The 21,769-nt window shown below is 52.9% G+C and overlaps 2 protein-coding genes across 5 annotated transcripts in view; both read left to right on the forward strand.

The window, feature by feature from the left end:
* Positions 1 to 14,587, forward strand: part of SEPTIN5 (septin 5) — a 47,578-nt gene extending 32,991 nt beyond the window's left edge. For 3 of the 4 annotated variants that reach the window (XM_075167990.1, XM_075167991.1, XM_075167988.1), the window contains 10 exons: positions 3,276 to 3,372; positions 3,901 to 3,987; positions 4,562 to 4,685; positions 4,858 to 4,992; positions 5,646 to 5,763; positions 6,102 to 6,203; positions 7,116 to 7,212; positions 8,522 to 8,657; positions 10,579 to 10,681; positions 11,007 to 14,587. In XM_075167990.1, the coding sequence (XP_075024091.1) occupies positions 3,276 to 3,372; positions 3,901 to 3,987; positions 4,562 to 4,685; positions 4,858 to 4,992; positions 5,646 to 5,763; positions 6,102 to 6,203; positions 7,116 to 7,212; positions 8,522 to 8,657; positions 10,579 to 10,681; positions 11,007 to 11,063 (1,056 nt within the window). In that variant the 3' untranslated portion in view covers positions 11,064 to 14,587. The remainder of the gene's footprint in view (positions 1 to 3,275; positions 3,373 to 3,900; positions 3,988 to 4,561; positions 4,686 to 4,857; positions 4,993 to 5,645; positions 5,764 to 6,101; positions 6,204 to 7,115; positions 7,213 to 8,521; positions 8,658 to 10,578; positions 10,682 to 11,006) is intronic. The other variant, XM_075167989.1, reaches the window with a different exon arrangement.
* Positions 14,588 to 15,841: 1,254 nt separating this feature from the next.
* GP1BB (glycoprotein Ib platelet subunit beta) lies at positions 15,842 to 18,737 on the forward strand. Its single transcript, XM_075167999.1, has 2 exons — positions 15,842 to 16,336; positions 17,056 to 18,737. The coding sequence occupies exon 2, from the start codon at positions 17,226 to 17,228 to the stop codon at positions 17,838 to 17,840; it is 615 nt and encodes a 204-aa protein (XP_075024100.1). The 5' UTR covers positions 15,842 to 16,336; positions 17,056 to 17,225; the 3' UTR covers positions 17,841 to 18,737.
* The last annotated feature ends 3,032 nt before the right edge of the window (positions 18,738 to 21,769 follow it).

The following is a 21,769-nucleotide window of genomic DNA, read 5'->3' on the forward strand; positions in this document are numbered from 1 at the left end:
GAACTCCCTCAGTCCAAGTCGCTCTCCATCTAATTAATGGATTTCAGCTTTTCACATCCCAGAAAGCCGCCTGCCTCCTTCAGTAGCCCTCCCAGCCCTCTACACCCGCTTCAGCGCCCTCCATCCCGAGCGTGGTTGCTCTGCAGATAGAGTCCGTGTTGGGTCCTAACGAAGATGGTGAGTGGTGTAGGGCTTTGAGTGAGGCAGACACCAGGCTCAGGAGGCTACTTGGGCTCCTTAAATGCGGTGTTGATCTTGGCACACTAGCAGAGATGGTGGCACGTGCCTGTCGCAGTGTCCCAACGCGGCTGGGATGGGAACACACATTGGTTGTCTTAAAGCTGAGATGAGGAACTGTGGGTCTAGGCTGGCCGTGGTGCAGGGACCATGCTGTTGTCCTGAGAGAAAGCTGTTAGAAGAAGGGGATCCTTTTCCACAATTTCCCCTACGTCTCCTGGCTTCCCCTTTACAGATGCATTGGCTCTGGCTCCCGGCAGGGCTCTGCATTGCGTCCGTGGCTGGTCAGAGGGGGGCATGACGGGGGACAGGGCTTTTCTCCTTCTGACTCTGGCTGCCTCCCGCTGCGAGGGAAGCTCTTCTCTTGGCCTTGTGCTTAGCCCTGACCTTCCTTAATGCGAGGGAAATGACCACCTGAGTCAAGGACAGTGTCCTGCGCCAGCTGGGGTTTGCTCATTTCAAGTGTCCTGATTCCACCGAGCTGTGGGGAGGTAACCAGAGGTACAGTAAATCCACGCTTTCCTGGTTGGGCTGAACAGAAACAAGAGATCAGGTTCAGCCAGTTACACTTGGCTGAAGTAAGCGGAGTTGCACCAGAGCTCAGCTCCCCGGTATCTCTATTGTCAGCCCTTAGTCATCTAGGTTAAAAAACAAAGGAAATAAGAGAAGCACACCCCAAACTTCAGCTATGATTTTATTAGTGCGTTACTAGTGCTATTTCACGTGGCGAGTCACTGGAGAGAGCAGGTGATTGTTTTCTTTCCAAAGATCTTGCCATTATCGCATTTCTCACCCTGCTTTGCACACCTCGTGTTTACCCTTTACTGAGCCTTTTGGGTGGCCGTTCGCAGTCTCCCCCAGGCAGGCGTTGCTTTGCCGCATACAGCTCGTCAGAGCCGCCACCGTTTTTCACCCTGGGGTCTCGCCGCTGCTTTGGGATGCCAACGCCTTTTAGCTCAGCCATTAGAGTTGCCAGTGCAGCGCTTCAGGCACTCTCTAATTCTCACCACTTCTCTCTAATTTCATTTGCTCTGTCCCTTCCTGCCTTTCTGGACTGTGGGGTGGTGGAGCAGCATTACTTCAGCTACGTTAGTAAGGGGGTGAGGTGAGGGAGTCCGGAGCCCATAGTCACTCTGTCAGGGCTAAAGTGACAAAGTCACCAAACCAAACCTAAATTTCTAGAAGGCAGTGACCGTGCTAAAGAACAGAGTCCTTGGGCCACAATGTCCTGTCTGAGTGGGCAGCTCCAGAGCAGCCATAAATTGGGAGGAGGAGACTCCATGTCCTCCCTGCTGTCTGTCCTCACCACGACTTCCCAGTCTGCCCAGCTGAGGACGCCTGAGGATGCTCACACGCATGGACGGGCGGCCAGGGGCTGTAGGGGACTTGCATTGCCCACTTGCAGTATGGAAATAGGTGTGAGTCAGCATTGCCCTAAGCTCGACACACCAGACCGTAATTTGTGTTTCTTTGAGTGTGTGTCCCAGGAATGGAGATAGTTAAACTTAAGAACAGAGGTCTTCCCTGCTGTGCCTGGAGAACCAGTGCCAGAGAGCTGCGGGGTGAGGAGAGCCGTATGCTTGAAGGCATCCATGGCCGGGTGGGAGCTGGAGCTGGTTTTGAGGAACTCTGGCTCTGTGGATTTGCCTGTGGTGTGAATCCCAGGGGTATGTTTATTTTAAGTGATGTTGAAATGCAGAGTCTATGATGTCTCTAGCTCAGGCATTTGTGAACGGCTGCTTCCCCTTGGGTCTAGCTTGGAAAGTATGTGAGAAGGAAGGTGTTTGCCAGGGTCTGTGCCCACTCTCCCTCCGCAATGAGGCCTGGGGAGGGGGACGCACCGCTGTGGGGTGCGGGCTGTGAAGGCCCAGGGGTGCTCAGGAGGCTGGGTGGATGGAGCGGCCGGGCTGCCTGGCCCACAGTTACCTGCAGCCGCCTGAGCTGCGAGCGCCAGACCGTGTGCTGAGCCCAGCCTGAGGGCAGTAGCTGGAGCAGGTCTGTGAAACCCGTAGATGAGCCGTGTTCGCCTTTCAGGACATACCCTGCATGAGCAGGATGTGTGCCCCTGGGATGCAGCGCAGGCTGCGTGTTTGCTCCTGGCTGCGGGATGCGTGCTGTGCGTGTGAAACACAGCATTGGTCACGTCACTCCTTGCGTGTACTTGGTGCTCTGGTACAGAGCGTGTGCCACGCTTGTGGGGTGGCTGCGGCTTTTACGTGGTAAGAGAGCACTCAGTGATGGGGGTCTGCATCTGGGGGGTGGTTAGGCAGTAGGTAACGCTCCAGTAATACCCTCACCAAAAGCATCCCACCCGTGTTCTCAATGCTTTTGCATCTTCCCACTTCCCGTGCTCCTTGAACTTCTGTCTCTTCAGAAATAACACTAGAGATTATTCAGGATTTCCTCTTACTGAGCCAGGAGTAGCTGTGACACAGCAAGAAATAATCCCCTCTCAGGTCAAGCAGAAGCCAAGCCACCGCACCTTCCTCTAGACGTGGCTCAGGACACCACAAGCCCTGGGGTGCTAATTACAGAGAGCTCTCCATCGTGTACCCCACATGCCTCTGGGGGGAGAGATGCAGAAATGGCTCTGAAAGACCTGGGGAGAGGTGACACTTGGTGACCCTGCTGTGAAGGGAGCCTGTGACTGTGTAGGAGAAGCAAAGAGTTAGGCACATTGTGTGTCAGTAGCAGCCCCAGATGTGCTTTCTGGTGGGAACGGCGGGATGTGCCTTTTCCCTTGTGCTCTCCGTGCTGGAGGCTGCTGTGACCTGCCATGTCTGCTGGTGAGAGCAGCTGAGCAGGGCTGCAGTGAGGGGAGGTGGCCCTCTGTGCCCACCTGCAGGAGGGCAGAAGTCCCTGAGCCCAGGGGAGGTGCGTACCCTGCCCGACACCACTGCCAGGGCAGGGACCGACCTCTCCTCAACCCCCTGGATCTGCCCCAGGGGCTTTTTGGGTCCAACTCCCTGTTGCTGTGCGAGGCTCGAGCAGGAGGGGTGGCACACCCTGACCCGCTCCCATCCTCCTCTGCCCTGCAGGACCACGAGAAGCAGTACGTGGGCTTTGCCACTCTGCCGAACCAGGTCCACCGGAAATCCGTGAAGAAGGGTTTCGACTTCACCCTGATGGTTGCAGGTGAGACTACCCATGGATGGAAGGTGGCTGGGCCACATGGTGGGTGCGTGGAGGGGACCAGCTCTCTTCACTTCCCTTAGGTGCTCCTTTAGCGTCTGGATCCTTCCGTCGCTCTGTTCTGGTCCTTGTCTCAGACCTTGCTTTGCTCCCTGGCTTTGTTCCCCGAGGAGGAACGGGCCCCTCCTGACCACCCGTAGCCCGCTCGAGCGAGCACTGAGCGTAGCTTCTCCTCCAACAGAGTGGCTGGTCTGGGTGGTGAAGGCAGGGCCAGCCAGGGACCGAGGGAAGGGAAGGGGAGGGAGGACGGAGGAGCTGGGAGATTACATTTGAACAAAGATCGAGACGTCTTGCAGCAAAAGTCCTCCCACTGCTGGAAAAATGTAATGGCCATAAACAGCTTCTGACAGCTCATCTCTCTCACTTCCTCTGGCTCAGGATTCAAAGCCTTGTTCAGAGTTTCATTTGTAAGTCAATTAGTGGGTCATATTACTTGCTTTTCCCTCCTCCCCTTTGCACTCTGTCAATTAGGAGAGTCGGGTCTGGGCAAATCCACGCTGGTGAATAGCCTGTTCCTGACAGACCTCTACAAAGACAGAAAGCTCCTCAACGCAGAGGGTAAGTTGGGGACAAAGGGGGCAAATAGTTCTCGTGCCCACAGATCTAGACTGTCCTAAGGACCAGCACTTTGGTTCCTTGCTTCAGCAGCAGCTACAGGCTTGGCTGGAGCCCAGCCCTGTTGTTTGTTGCCCTGCTCTCCTTTGCTGGCTGCAGAGGCACTGCAGTATTCAAGCAAGAAGGGTTTGGCCGTGGGGCTCTTCTGTCCTGTGAAGAGAAGACGAGGCTGCAGAGCAGCGCTGGCCCTTTGGGTTGAGATGTTGAGATTTGTCTTTTGTTCTTGGGTGCTGGAGTGTGGTAGGGATTCTGCTTACCGAATGAGTGGACAAAATGTTCAGAACAGCTGGGCTACAAGCACTTCGGAGGTTTGTGTGTCTTCTCAGAGTCCGTCTGCCTGCTGCTGGCCTCCCACAGTAGCACTCCCTTGAGGCTCCTTAGAGGATGATCAGGGTTTTTTGAAACCCTCCCTGGTTACTCCCTGTGCTCAGTGATAAGGAGGGAGCCGGCTTGTCGTGGGTGTGCGCGGGGATCCCCAGTTACTGCCTGGCTTTAACTCACATATTCCTGTTCAAAGAGAGAATCAACCAGACAGTGGAGATCGTCAAGCACACGGTGGACATTGAGGAGAAGGGTGTCAAGCTGAAGCTGACCATAGTGGACACACCAGGCTTTGGAGATGCTGTTAACAACACTGAGTGGTGAGCAGGCCACTGCTGCCTTCCTCCTAGCCCTTGGCCACGTCTGTTTTCTGTGGGTGCTTCACAGGAAGGGGGTCTGGCAGCGGGAAGGGGGTGATACCGCCTCACGGTCCCTAGGAGACAGTGTCCTGTTAAACACACGACTTTGTTTTGATTAAATTGCCCTTCCCAGCTGGAAGCCCATCACTGACTACATCGACCAGCAGTTTGAGCAGTATTTCCGCGATGAGAGCGGCCTGAACCGGAAGAACATCCAGGACAACCGAGTGCACTGCTGCCTCTACTTCATCTCGCCCTTCGGGCACGGGTGAGAGCCCCACCGCGGGCCGGGCTGTGACTCAGTCCAGGGGGAAGACCCTTGTGCCCCAGGATTGCCCTGCAGCGGCTTGTACGTTGGCACGGGAGAAGAGCTGTCCGGGTGCTCTCCCTCGGCTGAGCATGACGCCCCCTCCCTCCCCCTCGCTGGCGTGACAGGCTGCCTGTCATCAGGCAGAGCCGCTCTCCCTCGGCCTGCAGCCCTTTTGGAAGTCAGGAGAAATAGTGCCATGCAGACTTGTATCTTCCTATCTAGCTAAGCCTGACCGATGGGTAGGAAAGGGAGTTTTAAGCTGCCTTCAGTCCCTGCCCCTTGCTGGCTCCTGTGCCAGCCAAGCCTGGAGCAGCCGGAGGGGCCGTGTTGGCTGCCTGCGGCACAGGGCAGCTGGAGGGAAGCCCCAGGCTGTGACCTGGGCGGTATTTGGCCTTAAAGGGAGCAAATGTGTCTGTGTGAGACATTCAGCAGCTAAAATCCGAGACAGCTTTCCGGAAGATACAGCCCCAGCTGAGGGCTGTCCCGGTGCTGCCCCAGGCTCTCGTGACAGTGCTGTCCTTCTCCCTTTGTGCTGGGCGGGCGGCAGAGGCTGGAGGGGGAGCTGCCCAGTGTGTCGTTGCTAACTGCGTCCCTCTGCGTCCCTGCTGCAGGCTGAGGCCTGTGGATGTTGAGTTCATGAAGGCTCTGCATGAGAAGGTCAACATTGTGCCCCTGATTGCCAAAGCCGACTGCCTGATCCCCTCCGAGATCCGAAAGCTGAAAGAGAGGGTGAGATGCTCTTTCTCTACAGAGGTATACCTGATGTGGGGGCAGGGATGGGCGGGGGGAGGACGGGGCGGGGAGGGAAAGAGAAAGAGGGATGTATATAGCGTGCACGTGTGTGTGTTTTTCTGCATATATATATAAACACACACACACAGAGTACCTGCAAATCTAATTGCAGCAGTGCTCTGGTGTGAGAAGGGAAGTGGTGTCTGCAGAGAGACCAGCTCTAGAAGAAACATCCAATCTTTTCGCCATCCATGGTAGCACAAACAGGGAATAAACCCAGCATTTCTGTATTGTTCAGTGTTGCGTCCTTTTGTTTTTGTCTTGCATGGACACAGATCCGGGAAGAGATTGACAAATTTGGCATTAAAGTGTACCAGTTTCCTGAGTGTGACTCTGATGAAGATGAGGAGTTCAAGCAGCAAGACAGAGAGCTGAAGGTAAGGAGCCTGCTCAGCAGGGGACTGGGAAGTCTGGCTCATGGGTATGTCGGTTGCTCCAGAAGGAGCCAGGGCTGCCCTGTGTGTGCCAAAGGCCTCTGCTACTGATACCCAGGGGACAGCCTACGTTGGCTCACATGGTAGATGGCCTGGAGAAGGCGCTAATGTCCTTGCCGGTGCCATGAAGTCAAGTGTGGCATGAAGACATGGCACTTCTGCTCTGCCACCAGGCAGTGTCAGTCTTTCCTCAGTCTACCCCAGCCTGGATGTTTAAGATGGAGATTGTGTTATACAGCATTTGTAAGCACCTATTTCTGAGCGATGCCATCGGCAAGGAGGAGAATTTATGAGTGATGAGGCACCACTGTGACACATTAGTTGTATGGGGGGAGACAACATGATCGTACAGGCCTGTCTGGAGGCCCCAGCAGCCCAGGCCTGACCCTCTCCCAAGCTGAGCTGTGTGTGCATGCAGTATGGCCTTGTTTCTCCTGAGGTGCAATGGGCTTTGACTCCCTTCTGAGCAGAGAGGAGCACAGCCTGTACCTCCATGCCTGGACAAGCTCTTGGCCTACATTGTCCCACTTGCTTGGTGTCCAAGCCTCTCTGCTCTAGCTTCCTTGTAGAGTTTTCCCTCAAAGAAGGGGTGCAGGCACCTGCAGAGACACAACTTCCCTCAGGACAGCTGAGAAGGTCAGGCTGGGAATCAGGCTACCTGCAGATCCCAGTGCCTTAGGCTTTTCTCTGCAACTGGGTTGCGGTGTCCTGTCCTGTGGCACGTGTGGATATCCCTGTGCCTTTCCTACCAGCACTTCCCTCCTCCTCTTCATCTTCGCTTGAGCTTGGCCCTTGGAGGAGGGATCCGCGGGCAGCCCCGGGCTGAGCTGGGCTCAGCGACGCCTCTCATTCCAGGAGAGTGCTCCCTTTGCCGTCATCGGCAGTAACACAGTGGTGGAGGCGAAAGGCCAGCGAGTCCGTGGTCGGCTCTACCCCTGGGGCATCGTGGAAGGTAAGCGCGGTGCCTGGGAGCTGGCACTGTGAGCGGGCGGTGGGCAGGGGTGGGGGGAAGCACAGGTGGGCGCATGCAACAGGGACGGGAGCTCACCTCTGCGCAGCCCGGACTGGCTGTGCCACCTTTGGCACGTGGCAGGGGACAAGGTAGGGTAGAGACAGAGGCACTGGGACCTGCTTGGGAAGTCTGTTACTGGGAGTGTGGTAATCACCCTGCCTCTGAAGCCAGGACAGAGCGAAGAAGAGAGGCTCCAGTGTGAATGGAAGAACGCCTGGGCTTTAATGCACTAGGATGCGGCTTCTTATTAAGGGGGGAGGCTGGGCATTGCCGGTTTAGTTTCTGGGAGGAAGCCATTGCCCTCAGCCAAAATGAATTGTAAACCCTCCTGCACTCCCTCCTCTGCTGCCGCTCCTGTATGTGCTGGAGTTGCCGGGCTGAGGTGTGCTGATGCACAATGTGTTTGTCTCTAACTTTCTTCCTTTTTAAAGGGAGAAAATTCATAAAGCCCATAAGCAGAATAACCCTGGAATGGCTTTTGCTGCTGTTGCTGATTCCCCCGTGCTGGTGCATTGCTTTAAGGTCTTGCGGCTTTCCGTCCCAAAAGCTTGTGTGCGCGCTCGTGGGCTGGTGCAGGCTGCTTGGGCTGCCCAGCTGCTGGCTCTGCTCTCTCGCTGGCTCTGGAGGGGGCTCTGCCTGTCGGGGTGCTGGCATTCGGCAGTGGGATCAACTTTGTGAAACCCTGGGCCTGACACAGCCAGCTTCCCCCAGCCCTGCAGAGAGGTAAATGGAGATCGCCATGGCAAGCACACTGCTACTGAGCACAAGGCTTCCCTGCAGAGTCTTTCAGCTCTCCAGACCACTGCCTGCTCGTGGCTTTGCCCCTCAGGGGCTGATTTTGCCTACAGGGGCCTTTCAATAAGTCCTAAATTCTGAGGAGGAGCAGTTTGCCTCCAGCACTGGCTGTGCTCACTGTGGTTATAACAATGACATCCCATGTACCTGGGAGCAGCGTCCTCTTGCAGGGCTCTGCTGTACATGCCTAATTAATCCTCTTACCCAGTCCTGGGAACACAGTGACATCAGCAGCCTGGACTCGGCATCAAGAAGCGCAGAAGAGCATCATCGAGGCCTGCGCCATGGCCAGGGGAGGAGCCCCAGGCAGTGGCGTGGGAGAGTGGGGGGAGGATGAGAAAGGGGCCCTGGGGGAGTTTTAGTCCAACCTGGGTGCCAGGAGGTGAGAAGGGGCTCCCTGGAGAGGGCTGGTGAGGTGTGACATCCAAGCACTCTCCTGTTGTTGCTTCTGCAGTGGAAAACCAGGCACACTGCGACTTTGTGAAGCTGCGGAACATGCTGATCCGGACACACATGCATGACCTGAAGGATGTCACTTGCGATGTCCACTATGAGAACTACCGAGCTCAGTGCATCCAGCAAATGACCAGGTGGGTCCCCACCGCTTCCACCGGAGGTGGCAGGGGTGTCTTACTCTCTGCGGAGCTGGGGTTGCTCTCAGAATGGCTCGTTGATCAGGAGGCTGTGGGTCTGCTGGGGACATGCTGGGCTGCAGCCTAGGGAATGGCACTGGGAAGTTAAATAGCAAATCCAAGCCTGTCTCCCACAGCCTGAACCCATGGTGGGGATGCTTCTGAGAATCCATGTTCCTGTCCGAGGATTCCCCATGCAGATCTTGGGAAATAGGCCTGGAGATTCTTTTGAAGAGCTGTTCCTAGCACTGGGTGAAATACATCCAGCCTAAAGAAATGGGATAAACCATCTCTCTGGTGGGTGATAGCTGTGCGCATTGCCAAAGAGGAAGGCATTCTGCAGTCTGCAGTTCTGCCCAAATGACAGCATGACCCTTGGGATGCTGCTGTTTCTCAGACAACAGAGCCCAGGCAATTAGCAAGACTCTTAACACATCTCCAAAGATTTCTCTGCATTGTCTTCCCGTTGCATTTGATTCTCTGTGGTTTTAGTCACAATGATCAGAAAATAGAAGAGGGAACATTCATGGGCTTCTCATCTGAAACCTCTTTTTTTCCTTCTCCCTTCCATGACTGAAATGCTGGTGACAAATTTTAGGTTTAAGTAGGTCTTGGCTCATCTGTCGTAAACCATCCCCTTCACTTCCTGCCTGAACTGGCCGGGTAGCTCTGCGCTGCCACGTTGCAGAGCAGAAATGGCTGTGCTTCACCGAGGAACGGTCCTGCATGTGTGCAAATGTAGAGATTGGCACGTTCTGTTCGCACACAGTTTATCTCAGTACTTTTGCATAGCAGACGAGCCTGTTTTTCAACAGTGAGAATACGGAGTCCCAAAATAACTGTGTTGAACGCTAGAAATCTGTGAGAAGTGTCACAGCTGCTATTTAGGTAGGCTATGTATCTATTAAAAGAAGAGCACGATGAAAAAGCAATTGCTCATCTTAAGAAAAGCTTAAGTTTGGTACCGTTTCTCACGCCATGGCTAGTTCCTTGCCAGTGAACAAGTCTCGTAAAACTGGAGCGTGGCCATTTCTAGCAGTGGGATAAGGGTCCTTCTCTAGAGAGACGTTTTGGGAGGAGATCCCAAGCTCCAGGGCTGGAATTGCCTCAATAATGAGCCAGCGGTGACTCCAAGTGGTGAACGCCTGCAAGTGGCATCTTGAATTCCCAGTTTCAGCCCAGGCGTTTTTGGCCACTACCACCCCCTCCTCACCTACAGAGAGCTCCTCTGACTTTTGGAAGAAAGTCGCCTCCTTCCTCTGTCCCCTGCCTGCACTCGTGTGCCCCCCCAGCCCTCATCGCACTGCTGCGGTGCCATGCCTGCGGTGTCTCATGTCTCCCACCTCCGGAATGTGAGGGCAGGCTTTGTTATCAGACTTGCAGCGATTAAACTGCTCCTCTGGTTTTATCTTCCTGGAATAAAAAGGACCATGGTGAGCATGTGGTGCCTTAGGGATGCTGATAGTTTGTGTTGATGCTGTGTATATGTGTAGGCACATGCACAGAAGAGCCAAAGGAGACCAGAAAAATCGGCTGTAAATCTCTGCTTAAATTGCCAGTGCAGTCACAAAAGGTGGTCAGAAACATCAGCCCTTTCTGTGTGTTTGCTCTCAATGTAAGCCTGGTTTGGATTTTCTCTGTTAGCTACTCACAAGCTTCTATTTTGAAAACTTTTATTGATTTTGGTCTCATTCTGCATCCAAGTGCATCCCACATCTCTGGGCTAGATTGCCCCACAGCCCCTCCACCTGCCTGGGTGCATGCTGCCGCATTGCTGGCAGGTCTGCCATCGCGAGTGACCACCGTCATGTGGTGACACCAAAGCCAGCCAGCCTGAACCACGACTGACTGCGTTTCTTCCCTCTCTCCATCTCTCTAGCAAGCTGACTCAGGACAACAGGATAGAAAGCCCGATTCCTATCCTGCCTCTCCCAACACCGGACACTGAGACAGAGAAGCTGATCAAAATGAAGGATGAGGAGGTAAGACCCATTTCTGCCTGGGCCTCCTTGGTGTTGGAGCTGGAATCTGAGGAGTTTCTCCAGGATTGCCCCATAGAGGCTGTCCTGGGGCTTCCCACTCCTGCCTTCCACCATCATGGGCTTCTGGTGTGGAGGACAGGGTGTGAAAGCTGTCAGGGAAATGTGGCTCCCTTCCACCCCAGACACAGATGCCTCTTGCTCAGGCAGGAGATAATATTCTCCGAGGAATCCCTTTGTCAGCTCCAAGGAACTGCCCCCAGTGCAGATCACCAGCTCTCGGCCACAACAGATCCCTTTTTGACTATCTCTTCTCTGTCTCATGCAGTTACGGCGGATGCAAGAGATGCTGCAGAAGATGCAGCAGCAGATGCAGGATCAGTGAGAGGCAGGTACTCGGAGGGCAGGGGGAATCCCCCAGTGACCATCTGAGGCCTGGCAAGAGCTGTGGACGTTTAGAAAAGGTTTCCTGTTGTATAGAGACTTGTGGGCAAGAGCTGCACCCGCACCCTCTAATTTATTAGCAGCAGTGCTGGCTTTGCGGTCAGCTGAATTGTGGAGGAGGCTGTTCACTTAACAGTTTACTGATGTGTATTTCTTTTTTAATAATTATTCTTTCTTTTCTTTTTTCTTTTTGTTTTTTTTTTTAAAGAAAATAGCCTGGGAAGTCTCTAAGGCATCCTAAAAAAGAAAAAGAAAAGAAAAAGATCTCCCTTTCCCATGTACTAATCTCTTGTTTGGGAATGCTCTGGTATTTAAAGTCCTGGTTTCTCTGGTGTACGAACTTGAAGACTATCTGTGTCAATGCACGTAAATGTTTACTCCCAACTGAGGTGCTGTGCCCCCCTCCCCGTTGCCGTTGTCTGGGGCCAGCACAAGCATTGTAAAGGCAGCCGTACCCTCCTGTGAGTTTGACCTGCGGTACTCAGGCCCAGAGAGCTGGGGCTGGGGGTTTCTCTGTGCACTGACCTGCTCAGGGATCCTGATGGTTGCCTGATTTCCTGCCCGGGTTTTTCTGGTTTTTTTGTTTAGTCGTTTGGTTTTGTTTTTCCTATCAAGAAACTCCAGGATCTTTGCACTGAGCAGCAAGGGACGGAGTCTCTGGAGGTCAGTTAGAAGAAAATGGCTTCTACTACTCTGAGTTATGTCTTTTTGGCAGAGAGGATGAGTTCTTGACTATTGCCTGCAAGGAGGAGATGATGGGAGTGAGCACCTTCCACGGCAGGCCGGAGGTGTTGGTAGAGGAACCCCAGGACGCTGCAGTAGCTGGGTGAGGGTGTCTCATGGTTTAGCGCTGGTCATCCAGCTGCGCTGTGTCTCCAGCGTCTGCTCTGAAAAGCACCATGGCAGCAGACTGCTTGGCCGGGACTGCTTTGGAGGGGGTAGAAACCCCAGGGCTGAAATCCAACCCCAAATGCAGAGCTGTGCCCTACCCCCAGGCTTTGCGGTCCCACAAGCGCGTTGCTGGCTGTGAGCTTCTCCTGGGGAAAGGGGCAGTTTTTGTAGGCTGGTACCAGAGATCTGCAAGCCGCCTGTCCAGGCAGGCGTTGGGTCACCGTGGCGGGTGCGGGAGTGTCACTGCGTGGGGCTGAGCACCGCCCGGCAGACTTGGCACTTGCTCCCCTGCCTTTCCCCTGGGACTTGGCCCTTGTCCCCCTCCCCGGTCCGAGGCTTTTCCTGTCTCAGGGCTGGGAAGGCTGGTGGATCTGCTGGGCAGAGATAAGAGCATCTTCGGGCAGCAGCTTCTGGCCTGTTCTTGCTTCCTGCAGTATTTTTAACTTTAGTCCCGCCAGAGCAGAGCCCCGGAGTGTGATGTGCCTGACAGGGCGGGCCGCACCAGCAACACTGCCGCGCTCGCAGGGAATCAGGGCTGTTGGAGGGAGAGACACTTGGCTCTTCCCTCTGGCTCCAGGGAGTGCTGCCATGGGCTGGGCCCTTCTGCTCCTCTGGCTCCCGGACCGATTCCTCTGTCCCCTTTCCCCCTTTGTATCTGCTCCATCTCCGCCTCTCCCCAGTAGATCTCCCTGGGTAGGAAGCACAGTGTTGGCCAGGAATAGCCGGGCCCTAAATTCTGTTATTAGGTGCTGCGTTTGTCTGATTCCCCCTGTGGGGCTTTAGAGTCCCGACCAGGGCTTGTCCAGGTGGTGAGTAGGTTGGCTGGTTCCAGTTATTCACTGTACAGAGCCTCTGCTTAGCCAGAGCATGGGCTGTAGGGGCAGGGGAGAGACCCTGGCACAGTGTGGAAGGACAAAGCGAGGGTGGAAGCCCCTTGGCAGGAATGTGCAAGCTGGGCAAGAGCAGTGTCCAACAATGTTGTTGTTTTTTTTTCTTTCATTCTCCCCTGTATTGGGCTCATAAGTGACAGTGCCAGCTTAGGAGAGGGGAAGGGTTCAGCTTGTCTTCAGTAACGTGCGGGACCAAGGTGCTCAAGGAGGAAATACAACTTTTCTTGGTGCGATGTGCTTACTTGAGCAGTGGAGTAGCCTGAAACGGGAGCTTCCTCCAGGTTTTCTGGAGCTGGTTTGCTGCTGTCCAAAGCAGGAGGACTGCTGAGTTCTCAGCTTTGTCTGTGCTAGCATAACGGGAGACACCTTGCATTACCTGTCCCCTCTTCTCTTACACTAGTCTTGTCTGTGAGGAGGGTGTTCTGTTGCAAATGAGCCCTGTCCAGCTGGAGATGTTCCTCTTTCAAACAGATTCATTCCAAGAAGGTAAAGGAGACCTTTACCCCTTAGCACGGACATAGGGGAGCTGACAGCTTTTATCCTGGGCTGTGTGCGGAAGTCCTGTGTGCTGGTGAGAGCACAGGGTGCACTGGTCACAGGCAGGCAGGATTGCTGAGGGTGAATCTGCCCCTGTCCCTCTGGGTGAGGAAGTCTCCATCAGCGCATGGCTCCTACGTCAAGTCGATAGCCACAAGTCTGTCCTCTACAGAGAGCTGAAGCCTTCGGCTACCAGCTGGTGAAGATGGTTCAGGTTGCACCTAGAAAAAAATGCACAGGAGTGAGGCACCAGAGGTGGCTTCTACCGAGGGGCAGTGGTACTGCTGAAATCGTGTCTCCGTGTGGGAGGTTCCCTGCCCAGAGTTTGGGGGCTGCCTGGAAAGGGATTAGAGGCTGACTTTTGGGGGGCACCAGGGATTCAGACTCTGGCCTGGAAGGTGGCATCTGTTTATTAAAGGAGGAGCGTTTTGTAGTGCTGCATTAAGCTGCACAGTAAGGAGAGAAGAGACTCCTGAACAAATGTAGCTTGGCCATTTGGCTCTGGCAGTGAGAAGTACGGATAGGAAAGTAATTTAACACCTCCCTCACGCAACCCTCCACAGCCTAATATGCGACCCCTGCGCCCCCAGGCACATTCCTGTGCCCCTGCCAAGCTTTGCCCTGCTGAGTGAGTCGCTGCAGGGGTGGTGGCCCCCTCCGCAGAGCTGTCCCAGGCTGCAGCTGGGGCTGTCGGTACATCTTGGACCTTGTGCCTGACTGGGGAGGGAGCCGTGGCGTGAACCCCTTATCTGCCGCTGCTGTGCTGGTCCTGCCCATGCAGTCCTTGCTGCCTCCCTGCATGCATCCCCCCCCCAGAGAAGGAGGGGGTCCCACTCTTCGTGCTCTGCGATAGCATTCCCTGCTCCTCCTCACAAACCCCGCTGTGCTTTAGTGCTGGCTTGCTCCTGCCATGTGACTCCCTCACCCCCTGCTCCATTCCTAGGCTCTTTGTTTCCTGTCCATCTGTTGGGTTATTATAATATATATTTTTTTGTAAATTTCTGTTTGAACATTTTGTCATTGTGAACAAAGAAAAATGAAACCTTTTAAAACATATCCATTTTATTAAATGATTATTGTTATTATTATTATTAATAATGTTTACTACCTGAATTGATCAGTGAAATAAATACATTCAAAAAACCAACCTCTTTCTGTTTGATTTTCGGTCCCCTTGGGCAGCACTGGTGATACATTATAGGCAGGAGAGAGCAAAACTGCCGCTGTTTCTCCTTTTATCCAATTCTGTTGGAGCAGGCTCCAGGCAGGGCTTTCTGCATGGGATTTCTGGCCTGTTTTTATGTCAGAAGCTAGACAAGATGATCCTGAAGTTCTTCTATCGTTAAGCTTCCCCTAGGAGCGGTGTCTAAATTAGCCATGGGCAGCTGGGCAGGATCCAGTCCCAGGAAATCCATATTGTAAGTAGCCAAAAGAGCATTGCTGAGCGAGCCAGGATGGGTCCGGCTCTGGATCAGCTCCGTGCCACACCTGGCCTGAGCACCTGCCTGTGAATAAACGTGGCACCAAATGCACGAGATGAGGCCATTGCTGAGCAAACCTACCCTGTGGCAGTCAAGCTGCTCCCGAGTGGAAAGCAGGCCCTGCAGGAAAAACTGGCTTCGTTTGTTAGCCTAAGATTTCTTTCCCACTCTGCCTGCCTGCCACAGTGAAACAATTGGAATGATCTGCTCCAACTTACTAGAAATCTAAAGCTTAATTGTTTTGTTTGGAGCATCAGAGATTTTCCCTTGGCTAGGGCCAAATTCTGCTGTTGTTTACACCCTAAATTCTCTTTAACATCAGCACATTCAGGGCGTTCATCATTTCTGCTCTGTACAATGTGCACGGTACAAGGTAATGGAGAGTTGGGCCCAATGGGGCAACACTTCCGCAGTGTAATTCTGGTGGCCTTGTCCTAAGGAGCATAGCCAATGCCTAGAGTCAGGCTGATGGCAGACACATGTCTGTGAAGGTGCGATGGCCTTGAGAAGACAAGGTTCTACCTAAATGTAGTTTTGACCCTTGGACTTATCTGTTCAAGCAACTTCTGAACAAAGGATGTGGTCAGTCTTTCTCGGTAACTGCAAGCTGCAGTTGTGGAGAGCTGCTGACTCACTTGGCTATCAAAGGAGCAGTTCCTCGGAGCATTATCTTTCCCAGTCTGTCGTCCTTCCTCCGAATCTAACTATTTTGATGTAGACAGTGGAATGCCAAGAGTTGTATTTTACCCCTATTACAATCATGAGGGGGTGCAAGTGCCTGGAGGATCTTTCTCCTTGGCTCAACTATGGACACCAGTGTGGTCACTGGAAGTCCCTTTCTTTCAGCAGATCTTCCACTGCTAATTAGGAGTAGATTTGTGTCACTGCTTCGAGGGAAACCTCAGGGTCAGCACACGGCAAAGTGCTAGGTCTCACCGCTCTGCCAAATACAGGCTTCCTGATGAGGTGGGAAACCAAAGGCCACGGTGCTCGGGGAGCGCAGTACAAACCAGTAACGTCACCTTCCGGATTGAAATGCATTTTGAGTTACTCCTTTGCAATTGAGGCTTTGCGATGTTTCTGTTGGACTGAGAGCGGGCCCAGAATCACGGTTATCAGTACTGTCACCATCTCTCCCAGCAAACATGTTCTTGCGAGCAGTGTCAGCTCCCGTTTCTTGGAAGGCTTGCTCAATGAAGCCTCAGCTTCTGGAGACATGCAGCAAATTTGCAGGAAGGCCTCATGTGGGAGGTGTCCCTGGGATGAGCCCGACCCTTATCTTGCCAGCCAGCTGCAAGGGGATTATCCGGGAGCTCAGCTATGCAGCTGCAAACACTTTTGCACTGGCTGGACTGCCTTAAAACCTTCCTCTTGTGTTGTAAAGCCAGCAAGAAAGCAAGGATTGAACTACGCTGGTAAGTCAACAAAGCTACCTTCTGTTCTTTTTTTTTTTTTCTTTTTATTTGGTTGACGGATCGCACAGAAAAGCACTGCCTTGTTGCAGGTATGTGTAGTTGTTGTAAAGAATTTATAGCAGCTCATGTGTTCAGCAGTGGCATGAGACTGCAATACAAAGACAGCTCATTGACCCATGTCTCCCAGCACGGTCACAGCTCCAGAAGGAGATTATTCACCTGCTGATTATTCACCTTCTGGAGCAACGTCTAGCGTGGAAAACTCCACTGACCTCCGCCCTTGGTTGTCAGTACCCTCTCTGCTGGCCAAGGACTGTTACCCCTTCTTTTCAAAACTGGAAAAGCTATTTTTTGCTTGTGGTAACAGTAAATTTATTTCTGAATCTCCTCTTGCAGTTTGCATGAACAAAGCTTTGCTTACAGACGTAATTCAGAGCTACGATAAGGCATGAGCAGTTTCATATTCTAATTTTTGATTCCCTGACATAAATTTTCTTGGCTACCCTAGTGATGCGCCTCCAGTAATGCTGAAAATACAAGCAGCTGTTGTACACTTCTGAGAACTAGTGAAAATGAATTTGGTGGCTGCAGCTAAGCTTCCCAGTAGTCATCTGTTCATATCCCTCCTCAAATCCAGGGTTGGAAGACCAGGAATATTCCCTCTCCTGTAATGAGAGACCAAAAATTTGCATACCTCTTTTTAACTCTGTTCTTTTCAGAGCTCTCGCATCTCCTGTGAAGGACACCAAATTCACGCAACTTTAGAAACTCATCCTCAGAACAAACGAACAAAAGACCTGGGCTGTGGTGTCAGTCCTAGAGTGAGTGGTGTCTACTTGCCTGGTCTCCACCTCACCCAGTCTCACCAGGGGAGTGTTTGCAGGTGAAGATGAACAGTGGAATTCTCTTCTTGGCCCTCCTTGGCTTCCTCCCACTCGTGATACCCATATGCCCTGTGCCATGCAAGTGTGCCACCAACATTATCGACTGCACGTCAAAAGGCCTGACTGTAGCCAAACTACCGGTTGCTTTCCGCCCTTCGGCTGAAATTATCCACCTTGGTTACAACAGGCTCACCTCTATTCCCAATGGGCTCTTTGACAACCTAAAGAGCCTCCAGGTAGCCTACCTGCAGGGCAACCCTTGGGAATGCAACTGTGACATCCTCTACTTGCGCTCCTGGCTCCAGTGGCAGCAGAACCGGACCTTATACAGGGATGTAAGATGCACCTCCCCAGCTCACCTGCGGGACCGAATCATTGCCTATCTGACAGAAGACGAGGTCATCTCCACATGCCAGTACTGGTACTGCAGCCTGGCTCTCCTCTCTCAGATCTGTCTCTTCCTCCTTCTTTTCCTCCAGGGTATCTTGGTTATCTTCATCGTTGTCTACCTGCAGAAATTTCGGAGAATGACTGCTGAAGCCCGGAGCACCACCCAAGATCTACACCAGCATGTAGACACCTGGGTATCTTCTTCAAGAAGCCCCTACAACAGTGATTAACATCACAGGACTGAAGACCCTCCTCCCCCCTGAGTGATGCTGAGCCAAGGCCATGTGGTTTGTGATATCCAGAGGGGACAATTCCGTGCAGCATCTGATCCTGACTGCAGTCTGAAGCAGAACTTGAACTATCAGACACTTGCTATATTTCCAAAGACCTGATCTTGTGGTTTTTAATGCTTTGAACTCTTTAGCGTGATCTTGATTGCTTTGCTGAGCTGGGAGTGGTTCTGGTTTGGTAGACTAAGGAAATCATAAACTACAGCAAGCAGAACTGGCTCAAACTGCTCATAAGCTCGTAGGGGCTACGGTGCTCGATCCCTCCTATGCTAGAGTATTTCAGCCATACTTTCCACGATGCTTCTGGTTGCATTGGGTCAGGTGAGGACAGAGGCGGACAGTTAAGGTACTGGACTAGGACAATGGAGAAATACAGTTTCCTTGGTGCTACCACAGGTTGCCTTAGTAAGTTTGGACAAGTGACTTGGTCTTCTCCTGCCTCAGTTTCCCATCAGTAAAAGGGAAAGGATGTTTCTTCTTGCTTGATGCATCTTTTCCAATGTTCTTCTGGGGGAGGGCGGGAGGGAATGTTTAGAAGCCCACCCATTTAGCCTATCTTCATTCCTTTTAATCTACTTATAGTTTTAATACTGACTTCAACATGTACTGAGTCAGACTGGGGCCCTGAATGTTTATGAGAAATTCACCCTGAAGCCAAGAGTTGCCGAGACCAGAAGCTCTTTCTGACTGTGCTTGTACAGCACCTGGCACAAGAGATCTGGTCCTCTTTAGAGACTCAAACTGCAAAACCCACTGATGTGCCTACTGCTGGTTATGATGTCCCTTAATTATTTTTGGAATGAAGCAAAACTGAAATAAAATAATGATGCATGATGATGTAAATGGCTTTTTTTTTCCATTCTACACTAGGTATCTTGCACTCTCGTGCTCCCTGGCAGTTTCTGACGCTCCCTTACGCTCAAACTTTGTGCCAAGCAGAACGCATACCGAAGGCAGGTGGAGATGTTACCAGAAGTGCACCATAGGGTTAGACTTTGACAGCTACTGGCTTCCACCATGGGCCAGTCTAAATGTGGAGTTCCTTCTCGTTCCCTTAAGTTGCTGCTTATTTTCATATGATGTGGGCTGGAAGGGGGAGGGTGTTTCTTGGTGCAAACACACCTGTGGGGCGTGGGTGAATGGTCCCTGTGCCCTCAGTCCCCAACCCCAGTTCAAGCGCGTTCAAGTTCTCCTCCAGGGCCCTCACATCACATAAAAACGGAGCTCAACCACGAGAAGAACCCTTCGCCTGGTGACAGCCGGCGGTGGCGACTGGCAGGGGGACGGTGGCAGGTGATGGGACAGCCGGGAGGTGGCGGTGCCTTGCACTGGCTCTAATGGTTGCTAATGGCTGCCAAATGGTCCTGATTGTCCCTGACCACTCTCACCTGGAGCCTGCCCACACCTTCAGGGTGCTGAGGGACACCTGTGAGGAGGAGGAGGAAGGAGTTGATTTAGGTGCTCTGGGGGCTGCCTGAGGAGAAGAGGAGGGTCCTGGGGCTTCTCTGCCTCAGGTTGCTTTACCTCAGCTCAGCTCAGCTCATCTCGGGGGTCCGCGCTAGCCCAAAAAGTATCAAGTATTGCAGTGGAATAAGCCCCCGGTGCTTGGGTGGAGGCTGTGCAGATGGAGGCTGAGGCGGGAAGATGGGGTCCTCTGTGCAATATGGATCCCCCTTGCCGTGCCGAGGGAGGGCTGGCTGCAGCGTGGCAGAGGGCCTTGAAGGCTGAGGAGGATGTTGACCGTGCTGGCTGGGCCAGCCTGACCTGAGGTAAGTGGCACACGGCTCTGCCTCGGGGGGCCTCTTTCCTCGCTCTGCCCCACGTCCCTCCAGCACTAAGCCTCTGCGGCGTCAGGCTGACTGGGTGTTGCAGTGTAGCACCCAAGGAGATGGAGTTCCAGCTCAGATTTGGTTTTTTTCTTCTGGGGATTGGACCTTGTTGGACTTTGTAGCCAATGCACCTCTTGCTGGGGGCTGCAATATCCCCTGCAGTATCACCGGCCGCCAAGGGGGACCCAGCTCCGCCGAGGAGCCTGCTCTGTGGAGGTGCCCAAATTGATGCTCCGTGAGGCCCCCGACACTTTCAAATCTCTGATTTTTAAGTACTGTTGTATTATTACTTCCCCTCCCGCCCCGAGGAGCAAACCTTCCACAGGAGTAGAACGCCTGTTTCCCGCTTGTTCTTCCCAGTGTCCTTCTCCCAGAACCAAGACGCAGATGTGTAAGGCGGTAGCTCAACCCACCGTCTTCCCTTCACCCCTTCCTTCTCCTTCCTTCAGGTCAATTTTACTGTTATTTTAGCTGGTTTATGCCTGTTGTTGAAGTCCTTTTCCTTACTGATACCTGCAAGGGATGTAAAAGGCATCGTTCCCAATACTATTGCGAGGTGCGCTGGTGTGGCAGAACGAATCCCTGGTTTTGCCTGCAGATTTTCAGGTGAATTTACCTGGGTTAGAGGATGTTGATGGTGCACGTGGGCAGGTACTGACAGCGCTCCAGGCACGGGCTCAGTTGCTGGGAGAAGCTGGACTGGGAGCAGGCACGATCCCAGCCCTGTGACTGCTTAGCTGCCTGCCCGCCAGCGCTGCCGTGGGGTGCTGGAAAACCTTCGGGACTGCCCGCAGAGACAGAACAACCGCTGACTTCGGTTTCACTTCCCCGGGGAGGCAGGAGGGGTGCTGGCTTTGCATCATTAAGTCTTGGCACATGAAAGGTAAAAAGCCTTTTTGGCATTATTTGCACCTGTGAAGAATGTGACCAGCCATAGCAACGTGATAATGAATTGCACTGGGCGCGGAGTGATTTGTATGCCGTGGCAGCATGTCTAATCCATAAATCTAGAGCCTGCATGTCTTGGCTTCTCCTGGCTCGGAAAGCTGCACGTCACAGATGCTTTCTTGCTCCGCTGGCCTGTGGAGGATCTGCGCTGCTGCTGAAGGGAGAAGTGGCTTTCCACTGTCCAAGGCTGCACAGTGGCTTCAAAGGGGAAGCAGTGGTGAAATACGGTGAAGATAAATGCAAGCTATTAAGCTGCTTTGCAAATCGCTTCCTAGTATCAAGGCCGATCCAACACCTGGGCGTGCAGGATTGGGCTGCCAGGCCTGCTGGACAGGCTGTTGCGTTGCCGAAGGTCCAGGGTGCTTCCAAGCAGCTCCTTTCTCTGAAAGATACCAGTTTAAAAAAACCCTGGGAAACCAAACCAAAGTGTGTTTGCAGCCTCCGTGATGCCAAGCTGCAAACCTGAGGTGCCTAAAAAGCAGGTCAGCACTTCCGAAGTGAAGACCTAAATGGTTGGTAGATGGCACTGGGGAAGGCGCGCTGGTTCTTCCTTCTTTCAAATGCCCTGTTTTTCAGCTATCTGCATGGTGACTCTTGCGTGCTTTGCAGAGTAAAAGAAGTCTTGAAAGCAAAGCAAGCAGAATAGAGAATTTTAGCCCAAAATCCCACAGAGAACCATTTTTTCAGTCCCTGTACCTTATGGTGATAGTGGTTATGTTTTGCTTCGAGATCGCTGCAGGTGCTTGTTTGCAGATTGTCTGGGTTCATGTGGCACCTGGGAACCTCGCCCTGTTGTTCTAAATAGACTTTCATAGTTTCTGCACCGTTGTATGTGGGATGAAAATCTCACAACTCTATACATAAAGAACAACTTGTTATCACTCACGGCAGGGCCTGGGCACTGAGACAGGCCAATTCTGTGCATCAGCTGGAGATTAAGCAGTGACTGGAGATGGTACTGAGGAAGGTCCTGCAGAAGATGGCATATCCCAGTCTCAGGTAGTCACAGCTGTATGCTGTGTGTGTGCCCACGGGAGAACGTTCAATGAATGCCTTGGTGGCAGCCTGAGCTGGGATTTGTGGCATTGCTTG

Source organism: Calonectris borealis, chromosome 18 (assembly GCF_964195595.1).
Source record: "Calonectris borealis chromosome 18, bCalBor7.hap1.2, whole genome shotgun sequence".
Lineage (NCBI taxonomy): Eukaryota > Metazoa > Chordata > Aves > Procellariiformes > Procellariidae > Calonectris > Calonectris borealis.

Excerpts from the sequence above, each read along its gene's own strand:
- GP1BB (XM_075167999.1), top strand. The coding sequence starts at position 17,226 with ATGAACAGTGGAATTCTCTTCTTGGCCCTCCTTGGCTTCCTCCCACTC.